The sequence below is a fragment of the Rhinatrema bivittatum genome, chromosome 2 (assembly GCF_901001135.1).
Source record: "Rhinatrema bivittatum chromosome 2, aRhiBiv1.1, whole genome shotgun sequence".
Classification (NCBI taxonomy): domain Eukaryota; kingdom Metazoa; phylum Chordata; class Amphibia; order Gymnophiona; family Rhinatrematidae; genus Rhinatrema; species Rhinatrema bivittatum.
In genome coordinates, this window is record NC_042616.1 from 426,831,007 (window position 1) to 426,850,181 (window position 19,175).

Genomic DNA, 19,175 nt, shown 5'->3' on the forward strand with positions numbered 1-19,175 from the left:
TCCCAAACTATGAGCATTTGTGGTCATAGCCTTCCAGGTACTCTCTTTAAGGTTATTGCTTTTCCTGGACTCCTTATGAGACTTTAGTTGAGATTTGTTATTCACTTCACTGTTTCCTTTTGCAGTTGTGCCACTGTTGACAGAGTTATCCATCTCAATTAGATTTTTCTTTTGGTTATGGATCTTGAAATTCTGCATGCATTGTGTTTTTTTTCTCTTTTCTGGTAACACTTCAATGTTTTTCTCAAGAACTTCTTCAGTTTTTAATATAGAGAAGGCTTTTTGTTCTTTTTGCATTTGGTACATTGTGTGTCTCCTCATCACAGGTCTAATTCTTCCAGAGCCCACTGTAATCCTGGATTTTAAAGAATTTCTTAATGACCTGTTTGAGTGGGAGGGTGTACCTGTTGGCTGCCCATCTGTCAAGAATGGGTGACTGTGGGGTCCTACCTGAGCCTAATGAATCTCTTTTTCTTGACTCCTGGTTTTTCTGTGATATTGGGGAATTATTTTCTGAGTAATGCAATGTGGGTGTAATTCTTGTAATTGAAGCTAATTGAGCTTTAACCTCAGTCAGCTCCTTTTTCAAGGAAGAGAGTTGTGCACAAATTGGGCAAGCTCTAAGTTTCCAGATGCTTTCCCTCAGAATAAAGGCTCCACAGCAGTTACATTGGATAGTCCTCATTTTGGTAATTTTTGATTTGTATTTCCTTGTATTTGTACATTCCTGTTACCAATGTACTAATTTATCTTGCTGCTAATGTTAAGCTAGGCAGTCTATTAGAAAACAAGCCCCAGGGGTGGGTGGGTAGAGGGGAAGGGTGGGAGGGAGTCAAACAGTTTAACCTGGGACAAGCTGGGTAAAGCAGGGCACTTCCTGGAACATTAATAGTCCTTTATCTATTAAATGATCTCTCAGTACTTATGTGCCAATATTAAACAGATTATAAAGATAGCTCTACAATAAGAGAAATGCAGGTATACTGAATCTTAAAGCAAACGAATTAGCAAAGAACCAGACCAATAATATACTCCAGCCTGTGCACTGACCACAATGGCTCTCCTGCTCTCTAAGTTTACCTCCCCCAAGGTCTAAGACACACCCAATCCAGTTAGATCAGGTCACTTCTGGAAGTTTGTCTGTCCTTTTTGGTCAATTGTTTTAAAAGTCTTTATGCCCCAATATTAAGATTTGAACAGATTATTTGTGCCAGCTAACTCCAAAAGAGAAAGATTTTAACAGATTCAAAGCTGGAGTGCTTTTTTTTTTTTTGGGGGGGGTCGTCTTAACTTTATAGCAGAGCAACCAAACAGCAAATTAACTTACTAGAATAATATCTTACTATAAAGAAATGAAACACAGACTATAAAGAAAATGAAAACACAGACAGGAATTATTCACAGAAGCTTTCTACAAAACTTGAAAGTAATAAGCAAGAATACTTAGCCACAATGCAAAATTCACAATGCAAAATTCAGTTCCACAAAGAGAAATCCCTCCAGCCTGTGCACTGACCACAATGAACTGCTCCCCAATTGGCACTTTTTAACTTATTGGTAACATTTCTAGTTAGTGCACACTAAGTCCCGTTAGTGCGCATTAACTCCTAAAGTAGGGAAACACAAAATAAATACCTCCCGAACCATTTTAAAAACAAAATCTAACAGATAACGACACAAAACGAAAATGACACTAAAATAAAAATATCAGTGCACATCCCGATAAGTTCCTTTCCTCTAGTAAGAGCAGGTCAATCCCAAATTGGAAAGGAATATGACAAGTGAGGTAATCAAATTTGCAAATGATACAAAATTATTCAGAATAGTTAAATCACAAGCAGATTGTGAGAAATTGCAGGAGGACCTTGTGAGACTGGAAAACTGGGCATCCAAATGGCAGATGAAATTTAATGTGGATAAGTGCAAGGAGATGCATATAGGGAAAAATAACCCATGCTGTAGTTACACAATATTAGGTTCCATATTAGGAGCTACCGCCTAGGAAAGAGATCTAGGCATCATAGTGGATAATGCTTTGAACTTGTCGGCTCAGTGTGCTTTGGCAGTCAAAAAAGCAAACAGAATGTTAGGAATTATTAGGAAGGGAATGGTGAATAAAACGGAGAATGCCATAATGTCTCTGTGTTGCTCCATGGTGAGACCGCACCTTGAGTACTGTGTACAATTCTGGTCACCGCATCTCAAGAAAGATATAGTTGCAATGGAGAAGGTACAGAGAAGGGCAACCAAAATGATAAAAGGGATGGAACTGCTCCCCTATGAGAAAAGACTAAAGAGATTAGCGCTGTTCAGCTTGGAGAAGAGACGGCTGAGAGAGGATATGATAGAGGTCTTTAAAATCATAAGAGGTCTAGAACGGGTAAATGTGAATTGGTTATTTACTCTTTCGGACATAGAAGGACTAGGGGGCACTCCATGAAGTTAGCATGTCGCACATTTAAAACTAATCGGAGAAAATTCTTTTTCACTCAACGCACAATAAAACTCTGGAATTTGTTGGCAGGGAATGTGGTTAGTACAGTTAGTGTAGCTGGGTTTAAAAATGGTTTGTATACGTTCTTGGAGGAGAAGTCCATTACCTGCTGTTAATCAATTTGACTTAGAAAATAGCCACTGCTTGTTACGCTTGTCGGTCGCAGACAGCTGCGACCTCTCACGCTCACCTCTTTTCTCCCTGCACCAGCATTTCTCGGGCAAGTAGCGGCTTCCTCCAGCCAACACCAACCTCCCCAGTGTTCCTGGGACAGCATGGGCGATGCCAACCTCCATTTTGCATCCAGGATTACTTAGGCGCGCGCACGCGCACAAGGGCCTGTTAAGTTCACGTCATGACGGAAACCTTGGGGGCGTCCCCTCCCGAAGACGTCAGAGCACCACCGTATTTAAGCCTACTGCTCCTGTGCTGACGAGTTAGCAAGGAGTTTTCTCGTTGCTGAATTCCGCTCGATACGTGGACTTCCATTCTTGCTCCTTCCTGGGTCGTGGTCGCTCAGAGTACCCACTCTTTGGGGGCTCTTCTCGCTCCTGGCTATCCACTCTTTGGAGTGCTTTTTCTCTTGATACTGCCGACCCACTTCCTCGGAGCTTTACCCGGATCTCCATTTGTGAATACCTCTCTCTCTGCATTCTCTATTTGCTGACCTCTCTGGCGGCATACCCCGTGCCACTTGCCACTACCGCTTCTCCACAGCAAGTCCCTTGAGTCATCTTGAGCTGAAGACTACTGCTGCACTCGGATTCCTCAGACTGCCTACACCTCTGCTATCCAACTGCACAGGCTCCACGGGATACCCCACGCTGTGGGCCACTACCGGATCTGAACCTGAAGTATTTTGCTGTTTGGGGAACCTCCTGGCATATTCTGCTCTGGGGCCTTCTACCAACTTACAACATCAGTGGTACTATTTGGGAACATCCTATTGCTTAAGACTTGTCTTTTCCTCTTCCCGCTCTGCAGGCTTAACCTTACTTCTTCGATAATAAAGCCTCTCCAGGTGTGTCCTGTGCCCGACGACCAAGCCTGCCAACGGTGAAGTCCACAGGGCTCCTCCCTGTGGGCAGAGACATCTCTCATCTTGGCCCAGGGTTCACTTTCCTACCAGTTCATAACACTGCTATTACTAGCATCAGTAGCGTGGGATATACTTAGTTTTTGGGTACTTGACAGGTACTTGTAGTCTGGATTGGCCACTGTTGGAAACAGGATGCTGGGCTTGAAGAACCCTTGGTCTGACCCAATATGGCAATTTCTTATGTTCTTATGTTCTCTTCCAGCAGATGGAGATGGCATAAAAGCTGACATCACGGCCATATAGTCCTGCCCCTATATCAGCCAGCCAGTATTCTCTGGAAAAGCCAACTGTGGACAAAACTTATTATACTTGAATATTATTATCAACAATCAACCACTCTTGCTTCCAAACCAACTGGAACACTGAACTCAACCAAAAGAAGGAAGATATCTATTAAACTAAAGGCTAGAGAAGCTACTTACCAGTATTCCACAAAGCACAGAAATCACACTCTGCATAGCTCACCCAAAGAATGCTAACCACAAATTTAAACATCAGCAGCTGAGGGTGGGTCTGAGATTGACCTGCCCTTACTTGAGGAAAGGAAATTATTTGGTAAGTAGTAATTTCTCCTTCCTCAGCATTCAGGCAGGTCAATCCGAATGAGTGGGATGTTCCAAAGCTAATCTTGAAAAGAGCTGGAGTCTGCCAATGGTCCAATCAACACTTTCTGCACAAATACGGCATCCTTCCTAGCCCTATCATCCAAGCAGTAATGCTTGGAGAAAGTGTGCAAAGATGACCACGTCACCACTTGTCAAATTTCAGCAGGTGACACAAACGAAATTCTGCCCACAATACCACCTGAACCCTTGTGGAGTACAGACTAATCTGCTTTGGGAAGGCAACCTCAGTAGTCATATAAACTGCCATAATGACTTCCTTAACGCAGCAGGCTATCATTGCCCTCATCACTGGAGCTCCCTGTTTACCTCCACCATGGAGCACAAACAGGTGATCAGACTTTAAACAGCTTTAGTCATCTCCAAGTACCACAGTAAGTGATGCTTGACATCCAAGGGATGCAAAAGACATTACTCTGTTTCATCTCTGTCCCTGTCCAAGGCAGGCAGGGAAATAGACTGATTCAAATGACACTCCAAAACCACTTTTGGCAAAAACGGAGGGCACCTGAAGTCATACGGAGAAAAGGCTCATGGCAGGAAAGAGTCTGCAGCTCAGACACCCAACCAAAAGGTTACTAAATGCCAAGAGTAACAGATAAGCATGAGAGAGAGAGAGAGAAAAAAAAAAAAGTGTGAAAGCTTGCTGGGCAGACTGGATTGGCCTTTGGTCTTCTTCTGCTGTCATTTCTATGTTTATATGTTTCTATGCTGAACAAATTGCTACCAGAATAACTGTTTTCAACGTAAGCAGCCACAAGGAAAGAGCATACTGGACCTGCCAAGAACTCAAGAACCAAATTAAGGTCCCACAGAGGCACCAGAAGTTGCAACGGGAGACAAAGATGCTTAACTCCCTGAAAATAATGGGATACTTCTGCATGGGAAGACAAAGGCCCTCCTTTAACTCTCCCCTATAATAAGCCAGGGCTGCAACTTGAACCTTCAAGGTGTTAGGGGTCCAAACCCTTAAGGAAGCCAACATGTAAAAATTCCAAAATCAAAGGAATATTCACCTTGAGCAGTTGAAAACCTCACTCAGAACAGTCTGAGGCCTCAAAGACCCTCCAAACTCTAACATAGGCTAGAGAAGTAGAAAACGTCTGGGCCCGAAGTAGAGTGGAAATTATAGTAGGCGAATAACCCCACTTCAACAACCGAGCCCTTTCAATGGCCAAACTGTAAGACAAAATTGACCCAGTTCCTTGTGCAGAATTGGCCCCTGATGCAAGAGACTTGTCTTTGATGGCAGCCTGAGGGGACTGTCCACCAGAAATCTCTGGAGATTGGCATACCATGGCCTTCAAGACCAATCCGGAGTCACTAAAAGAACGGTGTTGATTAGACTTGCAATCTTCTGGACCAGCCTGCCTATCAAAGGCCAGGGTGGAAACACATACAGCAAGTTGCCACATGGCCACTCCTGAATAAACGTCTATGCCCATACCTTCTGGGTCCCGCCTGTGACTGAAGAAGCATGAGACCTTTGCATTGTTGAAGGTTGCCAACAGGTCTAAGAACATAAGAAAATGCCATACTGGGTCAGACCAAGGGTCCATCAAGCCCAGCATCCTGCTTCCAACAGTGGCCAATCCAGGCCACAAGAACCTGGCAAGTACCCAAAAACTAAGTCTATTCCATGTTACCATTGCTAATGGCAGTGGCTATTCTCTAGGTGAACTTAATAGCAGGTAATGGACTTCTCCTCCAAGAACTTATCCAATCCTTTTTTAAAAACAGCTATACTAACTGCACTAACCACATCCTCTGGCAACAAATTCCAGAGTTTAATTGTACGTTGAGTAAAAAATAACTTTCTCCGATTAGTTTTAAATGTGCCCCATGCTAACTTCATGGAGTGCCCCCTAGTCTTTCTACTATCCGAAAGAGTAAATAACCGATTCACATCTACCCGTTCTAGACCTCTCATGATTTTAAACACATCTATCATATCCCCCCTCAGTCGTCTCTTCTCCAAGCTGAAAAGTCCTAACCTCTTTAGTCTTTCCTCATAGGGGAGTTGTTCCATTCCCCTTATCATTTTGGTAGCCCTTCTCTGTACCTTCTCCATCGCAATTATATCTTTTTTAAGATGCGGCGACCAGAATTGTACACAGTATTCAAGGTGCGGTCTCACCATGGAGCGATACAGAGGCATTATGACATTTTCCGTTTTATTCACCATTCCCTTTCTAATAATTCCCAACATTCTGTTTGCTTTTTTGACTGCCGCAGCACACTGAACCGACGATTTCAATGTGTTATCCACTATGACACCTAGATCTCTTTCTTGGGTTGTAGCATCTAATATGGAACCCAACATTGTGTAATTATAGCATGGGTTATTTTTCCCTATATGCATCACCTTGCATTTAACCACATTAAATTTCATCTGCCATTTGGATGCCCAATTTTCCAGTCTCACAAGGTCTTCCTGCAATTTATCACAATCTGCTTGTGATTTAACTACTCTGAACAATTTTGTGTCATCTGCAAATTTGATTATCTCACTCGTCGTATTTCTTTCCAGATCATTTATAAATATATTGAAAAGTAAGGGTCCCAATACAGATCCCTGAGGCACTCCACTGTCCACTCCCTTCCACTGAGAAAATTGTCCATTTAATCCTACTCTCTGTTTCCTGTCTTTTAGCCAGTTTGCAATCCACGAAAGGACATCGCCTCCTGTCCCATGACTTTTTACTTTTCCTAGAAGCCTCTCATGAGGAACTTTGTCAAACGCCTTCTGAAAATCCAAGTATACTATATCTACCGGTTCACCTTTATCCACATGTTTATTAACTCCTTCAAAAAAGTGAAGCAGATTTGTGAGGCAAGACTTGCCCTGGGTAAAGCCATGCTGACTTTGTTCCATTAAACCATGTCTTTCTATATGTTCTGTGATTTTGATGTTTAGAACACTTTCCACTATTTTTCCTGGCACTGAAGTCAGGCTAACCGGTCTGTAGTTTCCCGGATCGCCCCTGGAGCCCTTTTTAAATATTGGGGTTACATTTGCTATCCTCCAGTCTTCAGGTACAATGGATGATTTTAATGATAAGTTACACATTTTTACTAATAGGTCTGAAATTTCATTTTTTAGTTCCTTCAGAACTCTGGGGTGTATACCATCTGGTCCGGGTGATTTACTACTCTTCAGTTTGTCAATCAGGCCTACCACATCTTCTAGGTTCACCGTGATTTGATTCAGTCCATCTGAATCATTACCCATTATGGGTACCTCCCCAACATCCTCTTCAGTAAACACCGAAGCAAAGAAATCATTTAATCTTTCCGCGATGTCCTTATCTTCTCTAAGTGCCCCTTTAACCCCTCAATCATCTAATGGTCCAACTGACTCCCTCACAGGCTTCGGATATATTTTAAAAAGTTTTTACTGTGAGTTTTTGCCTCTACAGCCAACTTCTTTTCAAATTCTCTCTTAGCCTGTCTTATCAATGTCTTACATTTAACTTGCCAATGTTTATGCTTTATCCTATTTTCTTCTGTTGGATCCTTCTTCCAATTTTTGAATGAAGATCTTTTGGCTAAAATAGCTTCTTTCACCTCCCCTTTTAACCATGCCGGTAATCGTTTTGCCTTCTTTCCACCTTTCTTAATGTGTGGAATACATCTGGACTGTGCTTCTAGAATGGTATTTTTTAACAATGACCACGCCTAGATCTGGTAGGCCCCAGCAGTTCACCAGGAGGTGAAAGACCTCGTCTGCCAGCTCCCATTCTCCTGGGTCCAAGATCTTCCTGCTGAGGAAATTGACTCTGATATTTTCCTTTCCAGCAATGTGACAGGCAAATATGCTTAGAATATGCTGCTCTACCCACACCATGAACGCGTCTATCTCTGAAACCTGTTGAATCCACCCTGATGACTGATATAAGCCACCATCATTGCCTTGTCAAACATTATCTGGACCACCCAAGTCTCTAGCCGGTCGGCGAACCTCGGGCACGCCAACTGAACCACTCCTGCCTCCAGTCTGTTGATATTCCACTGCTGCTCTGCTGCATTCCAGTGCCCTTGCACCATCAACTCCTGACAGTGAGCCCCCCAGTCCAGGAGTCTCGTATCTGTCATGAGTACCAACCAATCTGGCATCCCCAGGGAAATTCCCTTTCTGAGATGATCCACCTGTAACCACCAGTTCAACTGGGACCTCACCTCTAATAGGAAGAGCAGCCTCACCACATAGTTCTGTGACTGCGGTCTTCAGTGGAAAAGCAACACCCGCTGAAGAGGACACATATGTGTCCTCGCCCAGAGTACCACTTCTAATGTGGCAGCCAGCAACCCCAGGACCTGCAGTTAAGACCACACAGTCAGACGAACAGAGCTCTGCAGTGATCGAACCCGCACCATAATGTGTAGATCCGAGCCTCCGGCAGAAACACTCTGCCCTTCCTTGTAGTGAATTGAACCCTGAGATACCCTATGGTGTGAGACGGCTGCAAATTGCTCTTGGCCAGATTCACCACCCAGCTTAGTTCCTGTAGCAATGAAATCACCCTGTGAGAAGTATGAAGACTCTCATCCACACTCTTGGCTCGAATCAACCAATTGTCCAGATAGGGGTGAACTAGAATGCCCTCCCTTGTGGAGGGCCATCGTAATCACCACTATGACCTTGGAAAAGGTCCTGGGTATCAAGGCTAACCTGAAGGGCAAGGCCTGAAACTGGTAATGACAACCCAGAATAGCAAACTGCTGGAACTGCTGATGTTCCCAACAGATGAGAATATGCAGATACATCTCCGTCAGATCTAGAGAAGTGAGTTACTCCCCTGTTTGTATTGCCATTATGACAGAGTGCACCATTTCCATCCTAAAATGCATGACTCGTAAATGTCGGTTGATGCCCTTGAGATCCAGTATAGGCTGAAAAGACCCTTCCATCTTGGGCACGACAAAATAAATGTAACAACGGCCGAAATTCTGCTGTAATTCGGGAACAGGAATCACAGCTTTCAGGTCCAACAGCCTTTGTAATGTCATTTCAACTTCTATCCTCCTCTGAGGGGAGTTGCATGAAGAAACCATAAAGGCATCCGTAGGAATGCGAAGAAATTCCAGAGCATCATCGTCCTGAACCATTTCAAGAATCCATTGATCTGAAGTAATCTGGGCTCACCTGTGATAAAAAAGGGATAGGCAGCCACCTATTTTCTGAACCAACAGGAGAGCCCTTAAACCTTCATTGGGAAGACAGAGGGGCTCCACCTCCAGAACCATCATCCTTTCAAAGCCCTTAGGGGTGAAAGGACTGAGATCTGCAGAAGGGATGAGACCTCTGGGAAGAACCTACCCTATAAGGCCGAAAATGCCAGTAGTCTCGAGGGTAGCAACCCACCCGAAAAGATCGGGCAACAAGTTTCTTGTCCTCTGGGAAATGAGGGACCTGAATCTCTCCCCATTTACTTGCCAGTTTTTCTAATTCACTGCCAAACAAAAGTGAGCCCTTGAAGGGCAGCTTGGTAAGATTGGCCTTTGAAACAGTATCCACCTACCAGTTGTGCAGCCACAGGTACTTCCTGCCGCATTAAGTGAATCAGTTAAGAAGGCAGCCCCCTGGTTTTATCATAGATCCAAGATCGGACACGGTGCTACTAGAATCTTGACAAAGATGCAAGGTAGCCCGAGCTAACAAAGCGCAACAAGAAGCAATTTGTAAGTTCACTGTCACTGCCTCAAAGGCTTGCTTTAGGATAGCCTCAGTCTTACTGTCCTGAGCATCCTTCAATGCCGCACCTCCCTCTAGAGAATATTGGTACGTTTCGTGTCAGAATACACCAAGGTATCCACCTTAGGGAAACGCAACTGCTTTCTGGCCTGCGGATCCATGGGTTATAAACCCGCCAAGATATATCCTCCTTTAAAGGACACCTCTGACACACTCCATTCCAGATCAGTCAACTGGATTGCATCCAGCAGGGGAAAGAAATAAAAAGCCTTGCGTAGGGTGACCAAAATGGGATCCTTCTTCTGCCTCCCCAATGAGTCAGAACCAGCTACTCTGAGGGTCTTCAAGGTCTGAGAGATCAATCTCAGCAACTCATTTCTATGAAAGAAACAGAGAAGAGATCTATAAGGCTACAAATTGGGAGAAATCTCCCCTTCCTCCCCTTGATCCACTTGCATTCGAGCCTTGCCAGACCATGCTGCGCCACAGTGCTTGACCGTGGAGACAGGCAGAGGAGTACTCTGAGCATACAGACTTACATTAGCAGGCACTACCAACCCAGAAGATCACCCCTGTAGAAATGTCTGCAATCTCTGGATGAATTCTACCCAGAAAAAGGAGGACAGGTCCATTCCTGGCCCCACAGGCCCGAAGCTGGCATCCTGAGAACAAGTGTCTCCAGATGACTTGGTCCATAGATTGACCAAGGGAGAGGACCACCCCCTTCATGCCGCCCTTGGTCCCACTACCTGCAGACTGAGGAGATAGACCATCGTCGGCAAAATCAGAAGGAGGTAAATCTCCCCGAACATGCAGGCAGCGCTGACACAGGCTTAAAGAAAGCTCTGGCTGAATGGCTCTGAAGTGGCATGCTGCACAAATGGATAAGCGCTTAGGCTTCTTTGCCATGGGCCCCATGGTTGTAAGTGTTCAGAATGGCAAAACCTCATGCCTAGATCATCCACACATAAAATCTGCGCCCAAAATAAAAGCACAAAAAATGTGCTCCCAAGTATACGCAGTACCAACACCAAAAAGGATGTTGAAGTTGGGTGACAACTGGATGCACAGTTGCACACCAACAGCCTGCAGCGAAAAACATGCAAAAACACCTCATGGCCTAATATGCACCAAAAGGAGAAAAGCCTGAGAGTGGGGCCTAGCCAAACGGCTGTTCAACCCACCGTGCTTGCACTACCTCCTCACCTCAGAAAACTCCCCAAACATGTGAGCGGACAGTTAAATGCAGAGGTAACAGACCCTTTCTCCTGCTTTCTTTCTTCCTCTCACTGTTTTTTTTTTGTACAGTAAAAAAATTCTCTCTGACTGAGAACAGAAATATGTCCCAGCTACATGGGGAAAGAGCTAAAGCCTTCACCACCTAGCAACTCTCAGCCTGCAATTGCTAATTGAAATTTAGGTCCTGTTAAGTCCCTTACCTCTTCTGCTAGTCTCCCAACACCACCAAAGTTCCCGTGCAGCCTGGAAGCCGCCGATGCCTGTCTTTCGCGGCCTGGAGGCCGCTGCCAGTTTTGCCACTTCCCACGGCAGGAGAGCGCTGACATTGCTGCCAGCACCGTCTCTTCACGGCCTGGACACCGCTGCTATCCTCTTCGCGGCCAGGAGGCCGCCGCTGAAGCTGTCCCTACTCACGGCACGAGCTGCTGCCAACCAGGCCTCCCCTGCGACCCGGGAGCCATCGCTGCCTCTCCTTCCGCGGCCTGGAGGCTGCCGCCAAAGCAACTCCTCTTCACGGCCTGGAGGCTGCCAACGAAGTCCTTCTCCATGCGGCCTGGAGGCCAACGTCATCCCCATCCTCTTCTGTGGCCTGGAGGCCACTCTGAAGCTCCTCTTCATGCAGCCGGGAAGCCTCCATCAATCTTCAGTTCCTCTTCACGGCAGGAGCCGTCCGACGCCTCAGGCCTGCTTCTTCCTTCTTCGCAGCAGGACGTCGCTCTCCAAGGTCCTGCCTCTTCCTTAGGCACGAGGCCGCGCCTCTCTTCATTTTTTAAAGGGCCAGCTGTGGGCTGTCTTCCTGGGCTCTTCCTGCTGATGTTTCAGGGTGTTTCCTCTTCAGCCCTATAAAGAGGGCCTTCCTTCATTCCAGCGTTGCCTTCGCAAGGAGTCAGTTCCTGAGTTGGACTGCTCCTGGATCCTCGGTTCCAACCCTTTGGTCCAGGAGTCTCCAAAATGTCCTCCTCCGCTTCTTCAAGGCACTCTGTTCCTCGTTGTCTTTGCCAATGGTTCCTGAATCTTTGTCTTGTTGTCTTCGTTTCATGTCCTGGTCTCTCGAAGGATCCCATCCTCTCGTCTCCAAGTTGTCCTGATGTCCACATCTCTGAGTTGTCCTGATGTCCATGTCTCCGAGTTGCCCTGATGCCCACATCTCCGAGTTGTCCTGATGTCCATGTCTCCAGATGTCCACATCTCCTGATGTCCTGACATCCCTCCATCTTCTGATGTCCTGACGTCCCTTTGTCTCTTAGATATCCAGATACTTAGATGTCCTGATGCTTAGATGTCCTGAGGTACCAGTGTTCCTTTGGGTCCGATGTCTTACGTTCTAGCCTTGATGTCCGAGTCCTAATCCCAGAGTACCTTCAGTCCTTAAGTTACAGGTTCAGCTTGCTTGCCCCGGACCTTATCTCCAGCTGACCATTCCCTGGGAGTAAATCCGTCCTATCCGGTGTCCGTTTTCCTGGTGGCTGGAGCTGTCTTCGAGCACTGCCCAGATTTCTTCCTTTCCCTGAGCCTTAGTCCTGGTCCTCACTCCTTCCAAGTTTCAAGAATCCTTGTCTCATCCTTTCCGAGTTACGAGTCCTTGTCTGAAGTTCTTCCAAGTTCCAAGTCTTCATGTGAGTCTTCCCGAGTTCCAAGTTCTCATCGGAGTACCCGGATCCTCGCCTGACTCTCTAGAGTCCACCTCTGATCTTCATCTACATCTGAGTTCCAAGCCACTTCATGTCTTTGTATTGACTGAGTTCCAAGTTAACTTTGTCCTCGTTTCATCTGAGTTCCAAGTTCCAAGTTTCCTCATGTCTTCATCTTGTCTGAGTTCCAAGTTACCTCATGTCTGAGTTCCAAGTTATCCCATGCCTTCGTCATGTCTCAAGTTCCTGGTCTTCGTCCGAGTCCTTCTGAGTTCCAAGCTCTCGTCTGAGTTCCTAGTTCCAAGCTCCAGTACCATCGCCTGTCCTCAACCTCTGTCCGTCCTGCCGCATCTGCCGCTACCCAGTGGCAGGTCTGAAAGGGCTATCAAGTGGCCAGAGGGCTACCTCAGAGACCAGCAAAGCATTGCTGGGTCTCTCCTGGTGTGTGCAGGTTCGGCAGAGGTTAGGGCTCGGTGGTCATCCAGTTCCTCCCAAGCTTGGACATGCCTTGCCTGCCACGGTGCTTCCACGGAGCCCCTCTCCGCAGTCGCGTCATGGTCAATGGACACACATCTCCCCAGAATCTGGAGCGCTCCCCAGTGCTCCCGCAACAGGTCCATGCTACTCAAGGCTACCAGACTGAGAGCACTCTACTGAGGGAGGGACTACATGGTATCACCTCAGGAGGCAAGCGGTGCCATATAGACATCTTGTCTTTCCGCCATCTCCTTTCAATTCTTTCTTCTTTTTTTATTCTCTTTCTTTGTTGTTTTTTTTGTTACTCACAAGCAATCCCCAAAGGGAAATGTATGTCTACTATCTGCTGAAGACAGAGAATACTGGCGGGCTGATGTCGGAGCGGGATTATATGGCCATGACGACAGCTTTTGCTCCATCTCCATCTGCTGGCAGAGGTGCATAACCCACTCATTGGCATTGTACTGACCGAACGCTGAGGAATGCAGCAATTTTCAATTAATAATTGTGTTAAGATCCCCGGCCACATGAGATAGTGACCGGGTCCCCCTCACCTGGGCGGGCAGGCGGTCCGTTCCTGCTTCTCCTGTCGCCAGCTCCCACTGCTGCTACCGACTGCCACAGCAGTGGCCTGCTCACGTGGCGCCTCCACATGCTGCCAATGCTGAGCTCCGCACCCAGATCTCTAGGCACGCGCATGCCACTGCAGTAAGTTTAAAGGGTTAGCGGCAGGAAAGTTCCCGGTGGCCTGCGAAGATGTCGTCAGGCAGGGTGGATATATATACACACAGCAATGGATCCTGCTCATTCTTGAGTGCCAATTGTCTGCGCTCCTGATCCCTGCCTTGAGTCCAGCGTTCCTGCCTTGCCTCCTGTTCCTGACTTCTGGTTCCAGCATTCCTGTTCCTTGCCTCCAGTCCCTGCCTTGCTCCTCGTCCCTACAGATTGATCTTCTGGTTCTGACCCTGCTTTGCCTGACTCTGCTTGACCTCCGTCTGCCTAGACCCTTACCTGGTATCTGGACTCTGCTTGATCTCTCCCTGCCCTGACCTTCTGCCTGGCCTCTTGATTCCGCTTGTTCGCTGCCTGTCCTAACCTCTGGCCTGACCCTGTTTCTGCTTGTCCACTGCCTGCCTCGACCCTTGGCCCATGCGACACTGCTCCAACTTGTCTTCTGGTTCCTTGCCTTAAGAGACCTGTGCCTAAATCCTGCCGGCCCCGGTACCCAAGGGCTCAACCTGCGGGGAACGAGGGCTGGTATAGGTGAAGGTCCACTTGGGTCTTCTTCTCCTGAACCACCTCCTGATGACAAGGACCAACAGGGGCCCTCTCCTGGTGGTAACGACAACCTCGTCTTGGCTCAAGGGTCCACCTTTCCAACAAATTCAATATATGCTATTGAATTTTCAATAGGTTTTACATGCATTAAATGCAATTAATGCAGGTAAATGGGCTTTTGAAAATTGCTGCGATAGTATATTACATTTATATTTTCCTTTTAAAATTATCCTGAGTAGTTTGAAATCAGTTTTGTATGTAACAAGTAGCCAATGAAGAGCCTTAAGCACTAGTCAAATATGACATACATTTTTGCCACAGTGATTAAATGGGTTGCTGTTGTTGTGAGTGAACTGTTTAGTGGACCCTTGGGCCGACCTGTGAGAGACTGGGGAGAGGTGTACTATAGTCTCAGGTGAGTGACAGGTCGGGAGGCGGATACCAGGCAGGAGCTGGTCGTGAGCTTCATCCTGGAAGCCAGTACTCCCCCGGGAGGAGCCCGTAGGAGCCCAGCCACTGGGGCTTAGGTGATTCACCCTGGAAGCCGGTACTCCCCCGGGAGGAGCCCATAGGAGCCCGGCCGCTGAGACTTAGGAGATCATGGAAGCTGGAGCTGGAGCAGGCAGGCAGGGATCAGGAGACAGGCTGGAACTGAAGCAGGCTAGGACTGAAGCAAGCAGGAACTGAAGCAGGACTGGCTACTGGAACCAAGCTGGAACTGAAGCAGAACAGATTACTGCAAGCAAGCCAAACAGAAGCAAGAATTGGGCACGGAGTGAAACAAGTCTCAGGCAGGAACGGAGTCGCTAATGCAATAGCACACTCCGGGGCATGGAGCAACAGAGGACCGCAAGGAACCCCGTTGTAAGGCAAAGTCCTGGGCTCCGCGGCGGCCTTACATAGGGCGCGGCATCTGACATCATGGATAGGGCGGAGCTTCCAGTGGCGGGAAACTGCCTTCATAAGCGCAGATTGCGCGCACATGTGCGCCTAGGGAGAAGGCGACCAGGCAGGGCTTCTTGGTGGCGTCCCTCCCGCGGGGATGCCACAAAACAGGCCGCAGACCCTCGGAGACGGGCTGGGACCAAGGAGGTAAGGGCCTAGTCGCGGCTGCCACGACTGGGACCACAACAGCTGTGTTTTGTACCATCTGCGGCCTATATAATATTTAGGAAATCCTGTCAATAAGAAATTACAATGAATTAGTATTCATTGAAAGTGTTTATTAGCATCATTATGTATGCCCATCTGTCCATCCATATGCTTCTATCAGATAGCCTGAGCATTGATGGATTTTGGTGAAACTAGAGGTGAGAGACTCTCACTCCAATTTCATGCTAAAATATTTTTAAACTACAAAATACCCATTCAACCCCCTTATCACAAATTATCCATAAAGCTATTTCTATGGGATACCGATTTTTTTCTTTTCTTTTTTTCTTTTTCTATTTACCTCACCAATATATGTTTTTATTATTTTTTTAAAACATTTTTTTTAAAGATGGAGGTGGATGTCTCATTCAATGACCCTCTCAATTAACTTCAAATCCATTGAGTTAATGTTGGTCTAGTTCATGTGTTTAATTATTGACATTCCACTCTACCATCCTATTTTTTTATTCAAAATCTAAAAATCGCATTTATTTCTTTTAAACTTATTTCAATGTAGCAAAGTGCTTCCTTAAGTTTTTAAAATATATTTTCCCGTCGTTTACTTAGCTTAGTGCTGTATATTACTTAGCTTTGTTACTTAGCTTTATATTACTTAGCTTTATATTACTTTATATTACTTATATTTATATTTATATTATATTATATTTATATTACTTTATATTACTTTATATTACTTAGCTTTATATTACTTAGCTTTGTCATTTACTTAGCTTAGTGCTGTATATATACCCCTCCGGTGCAAACCGCATTAAGGAAGCGTGCCCTGTCCACAGCTGGTCCTCCCCTTTGGAACTCACTCCCTCCAGACCTCCGCCAAGAACCCTGCCACCGGGTATTCAAAAAGAAGTTGAAAACTTGGTTTTTCAGCCAGGCTTTTGCGGATAGATAATCCTTTCACCGAGGCCCCATTGGTCATGTCCAACTATAGACTAGCTCTTCTACTATAACCTTGTACATATCTTATCCCCATGTGTCTGTCCTCACCCTCCCCCCGCCCCCCCCTTTGTCATGACTACCCCTACCCCTCCCTCCCTAAGTTATTTAGTTTCTTGCTCTGTTTCTGCATTAGTTTCTTGCTCTGTTACTGCATTTATGTTACATACTGTTATTTGTAAAGGCTTCTGCCTATATATCTTATGGTTGTAAGTTACTTGTAAACCGGCACGATGTGCAAACGGCTGTCGGTATATAAAATTAAATAAATAAATAAATAAAATAAATATAACCCCTCTTAATATTACCTGCTCTCTATACATCTCCCAGCTCTTCAAATACACTGGGAGCCAGAGGCTACATTTGTTTCTCAACTTTGCTGCTGATCAATACGCTGCTAGTAGTCTTCTCTCAGTCCCTCCATGAACCTTTAAACCATTCGTTCCTAATGCATTCTGCTTGGTCTCGTCCCTTTGATCTTGCCCGTTAGCTAGTTAATCCTCCTATCTATAAGTTACCCAGTTCTCCCCATTACGATGGCCCTGCTCCCTAAAGTTTTATTGTGAAATGTCATCATGTATAGCCTTTTGGCTCTTTTATTTTCAGTAGATCTCTACTGTAACAGACGTTCAATGTTTGATCATGTTCATTGTTCACTGTACCTTATGTTCATTGTTCTCTCAGTTTTTCCTGTACCACATGTTCACATGTTCATTGTATCCGCCCTCGGCGACAGTTAAGTTCTTTGTAAACCGGTGCGATATGTATACTATACAGGAACATCGGTATATAAAAGTTAAAAATAAATAAATACATAAATAAATATATTATTTCTCTGTTAAACGTCCTCCCAACAAGGCCTTGTTTCGAAATGTCCAAATTTCTTCTTCAGGGGAAATAATGATATGTTCTTCTTTCTTCAAATGTTCTTTTGCACTGCAACGGAATTTCCTCTTGTTCCTATCCCTACCTCTTTTATACTCCTCCTACTGCTCCAGAAACAACCAATCAGGCGCTCCTTCTCAACCACTGAACAGCGATAACCAATCAAGCTCTTCATTAAGTCCATTAGGAATTACTGAATTCAATTTGAAAATCCATCTTTGTTCCTGATAGTTTAATTTTGCCGCGTAGTTTCCTCCCCTTATTGATTGCATCACTTGCTCAATGACAGTCCATCGGAGTTCCTCAAACTTGTGTTGTGTGTCTAAACAGTGCTGAACTATAGGTGCCGATACAGTTCCAGTATTCAATCGTGAACGATGAATACCGGAGCAGTAGGAGGAGTATAAAAGAGGAAGGGAAAGGAAAAAGAGAAAATTCCATCGCAGTGCAAAAGAACGTTTGAAGGAAGAAGAACATATCATTATTTCCCCTGAAGAAGAAATTTGGACATTTCGAAACAAGGCCTTGTTGGGAGGACATTTAACAGAGAAATAATATACAGCACTAAGCTAAGTAAACGACGGGAAAATATATTTAAAAACTTAAGGAAGCACTTTGCTACATTGAAATAAATTTAAAAGAAATAAATGGGATTTTTAGATTTTGAATAAAAAAATAGGATGGTAGGGTGGAATATCAATGATTAAACACATGAACTAGACCAACATTAACTCAATGGATTTGAAGTTAATTGAGAGGGTCATTGAATGAGACATCCACCTCCATCTTTTAAAAAATTTTTGTTTTAAAAAAATAATAAAAACATATATTGGTGAGGTAAATAGAAAAAGATAAAAAGAAAAGAAAATAATCGGTATCCCATAGAAATAGTTTTATGGATAATTTGTGATAAGGGGGTTGAATGGGTATTTTGTAGTATAAAGTGGGACAGCCCCTTTGAGTGGAGATTTAAATATAACTGTTTGTCAAAATATTTTTAAATGCATATATTTTTCCATCATGTTTATTTATATTAGAAGTTCACAAACCTGCCTGGGGGACCCATAGCCAGTCAGATTTTCAGGATATCTACAATGAATATGCATGAGATAAAATATGCATGCTGTGGAGGCAGTGCATGCAGATTTATCTCATGCATATTCATTATGGATATCCTGAAAACACGATTGGCCAAGGGTCCTCCAGGACTGATTTGGGAAGTACTGATTTATATGATATTTCCTATCTGATATGCTGTGAAATGATTTTCCTTCTTTTTGTTATACAGTGAGCAGTTTGACTGGGAAATGCAAACCGTTGAATACAGAGATTCTTCAGCCTTCCTTTAACTTTCTGTACTGCAGCCTGCACCAGACCACTCCATGTAGTCAAAAGCGAGGTAATAAGATGGTGGGCAGTTTGTCATAAAGAAGAAAAAATAAGAGGACGTGGCAATAAAAGTATCCCTCTTTTTATGTGGTAAAAAAAAAAAAAGCAAAGGAGAACCCACTGGGGCATATGTAGTAAAAGTTATGGCATGCGTTAATTAATATGCTATATAAAAACATCCTGATGCACAAGAAAATGCATGTTATTTAGTGCAAATGCAGGCATTTTAAATTTTAGAGAGTAATTTTCAAAGCCATTT

The 19,175-nt window shown here is 44.9% G+C and overlaps 1 protein-coding gene across 1 annotated transcript in view; it reads left to right on the top strand.

The window, feature by feature from the left end:
- MEI1 (meiotic double-stranded break formation protein 1) overlaps positions 1 to 19,175 on the top strand; it is an 888,987-nt gene that overhangs the window by 745,968 nt on the left and 123,844 nt on the right. Inside the window, exon 24 of the mRNA XM_029587121.1 lies at positions 18,816 to 18,926. Within this exon, the coding sequence (XP_029442981.1) occupies positions 18,816 to 18,926 (111 nt within the window). The remainder of the gene's footprint in view (positions 1 to 18,815; positions 18,927 to 19,175) is intronic.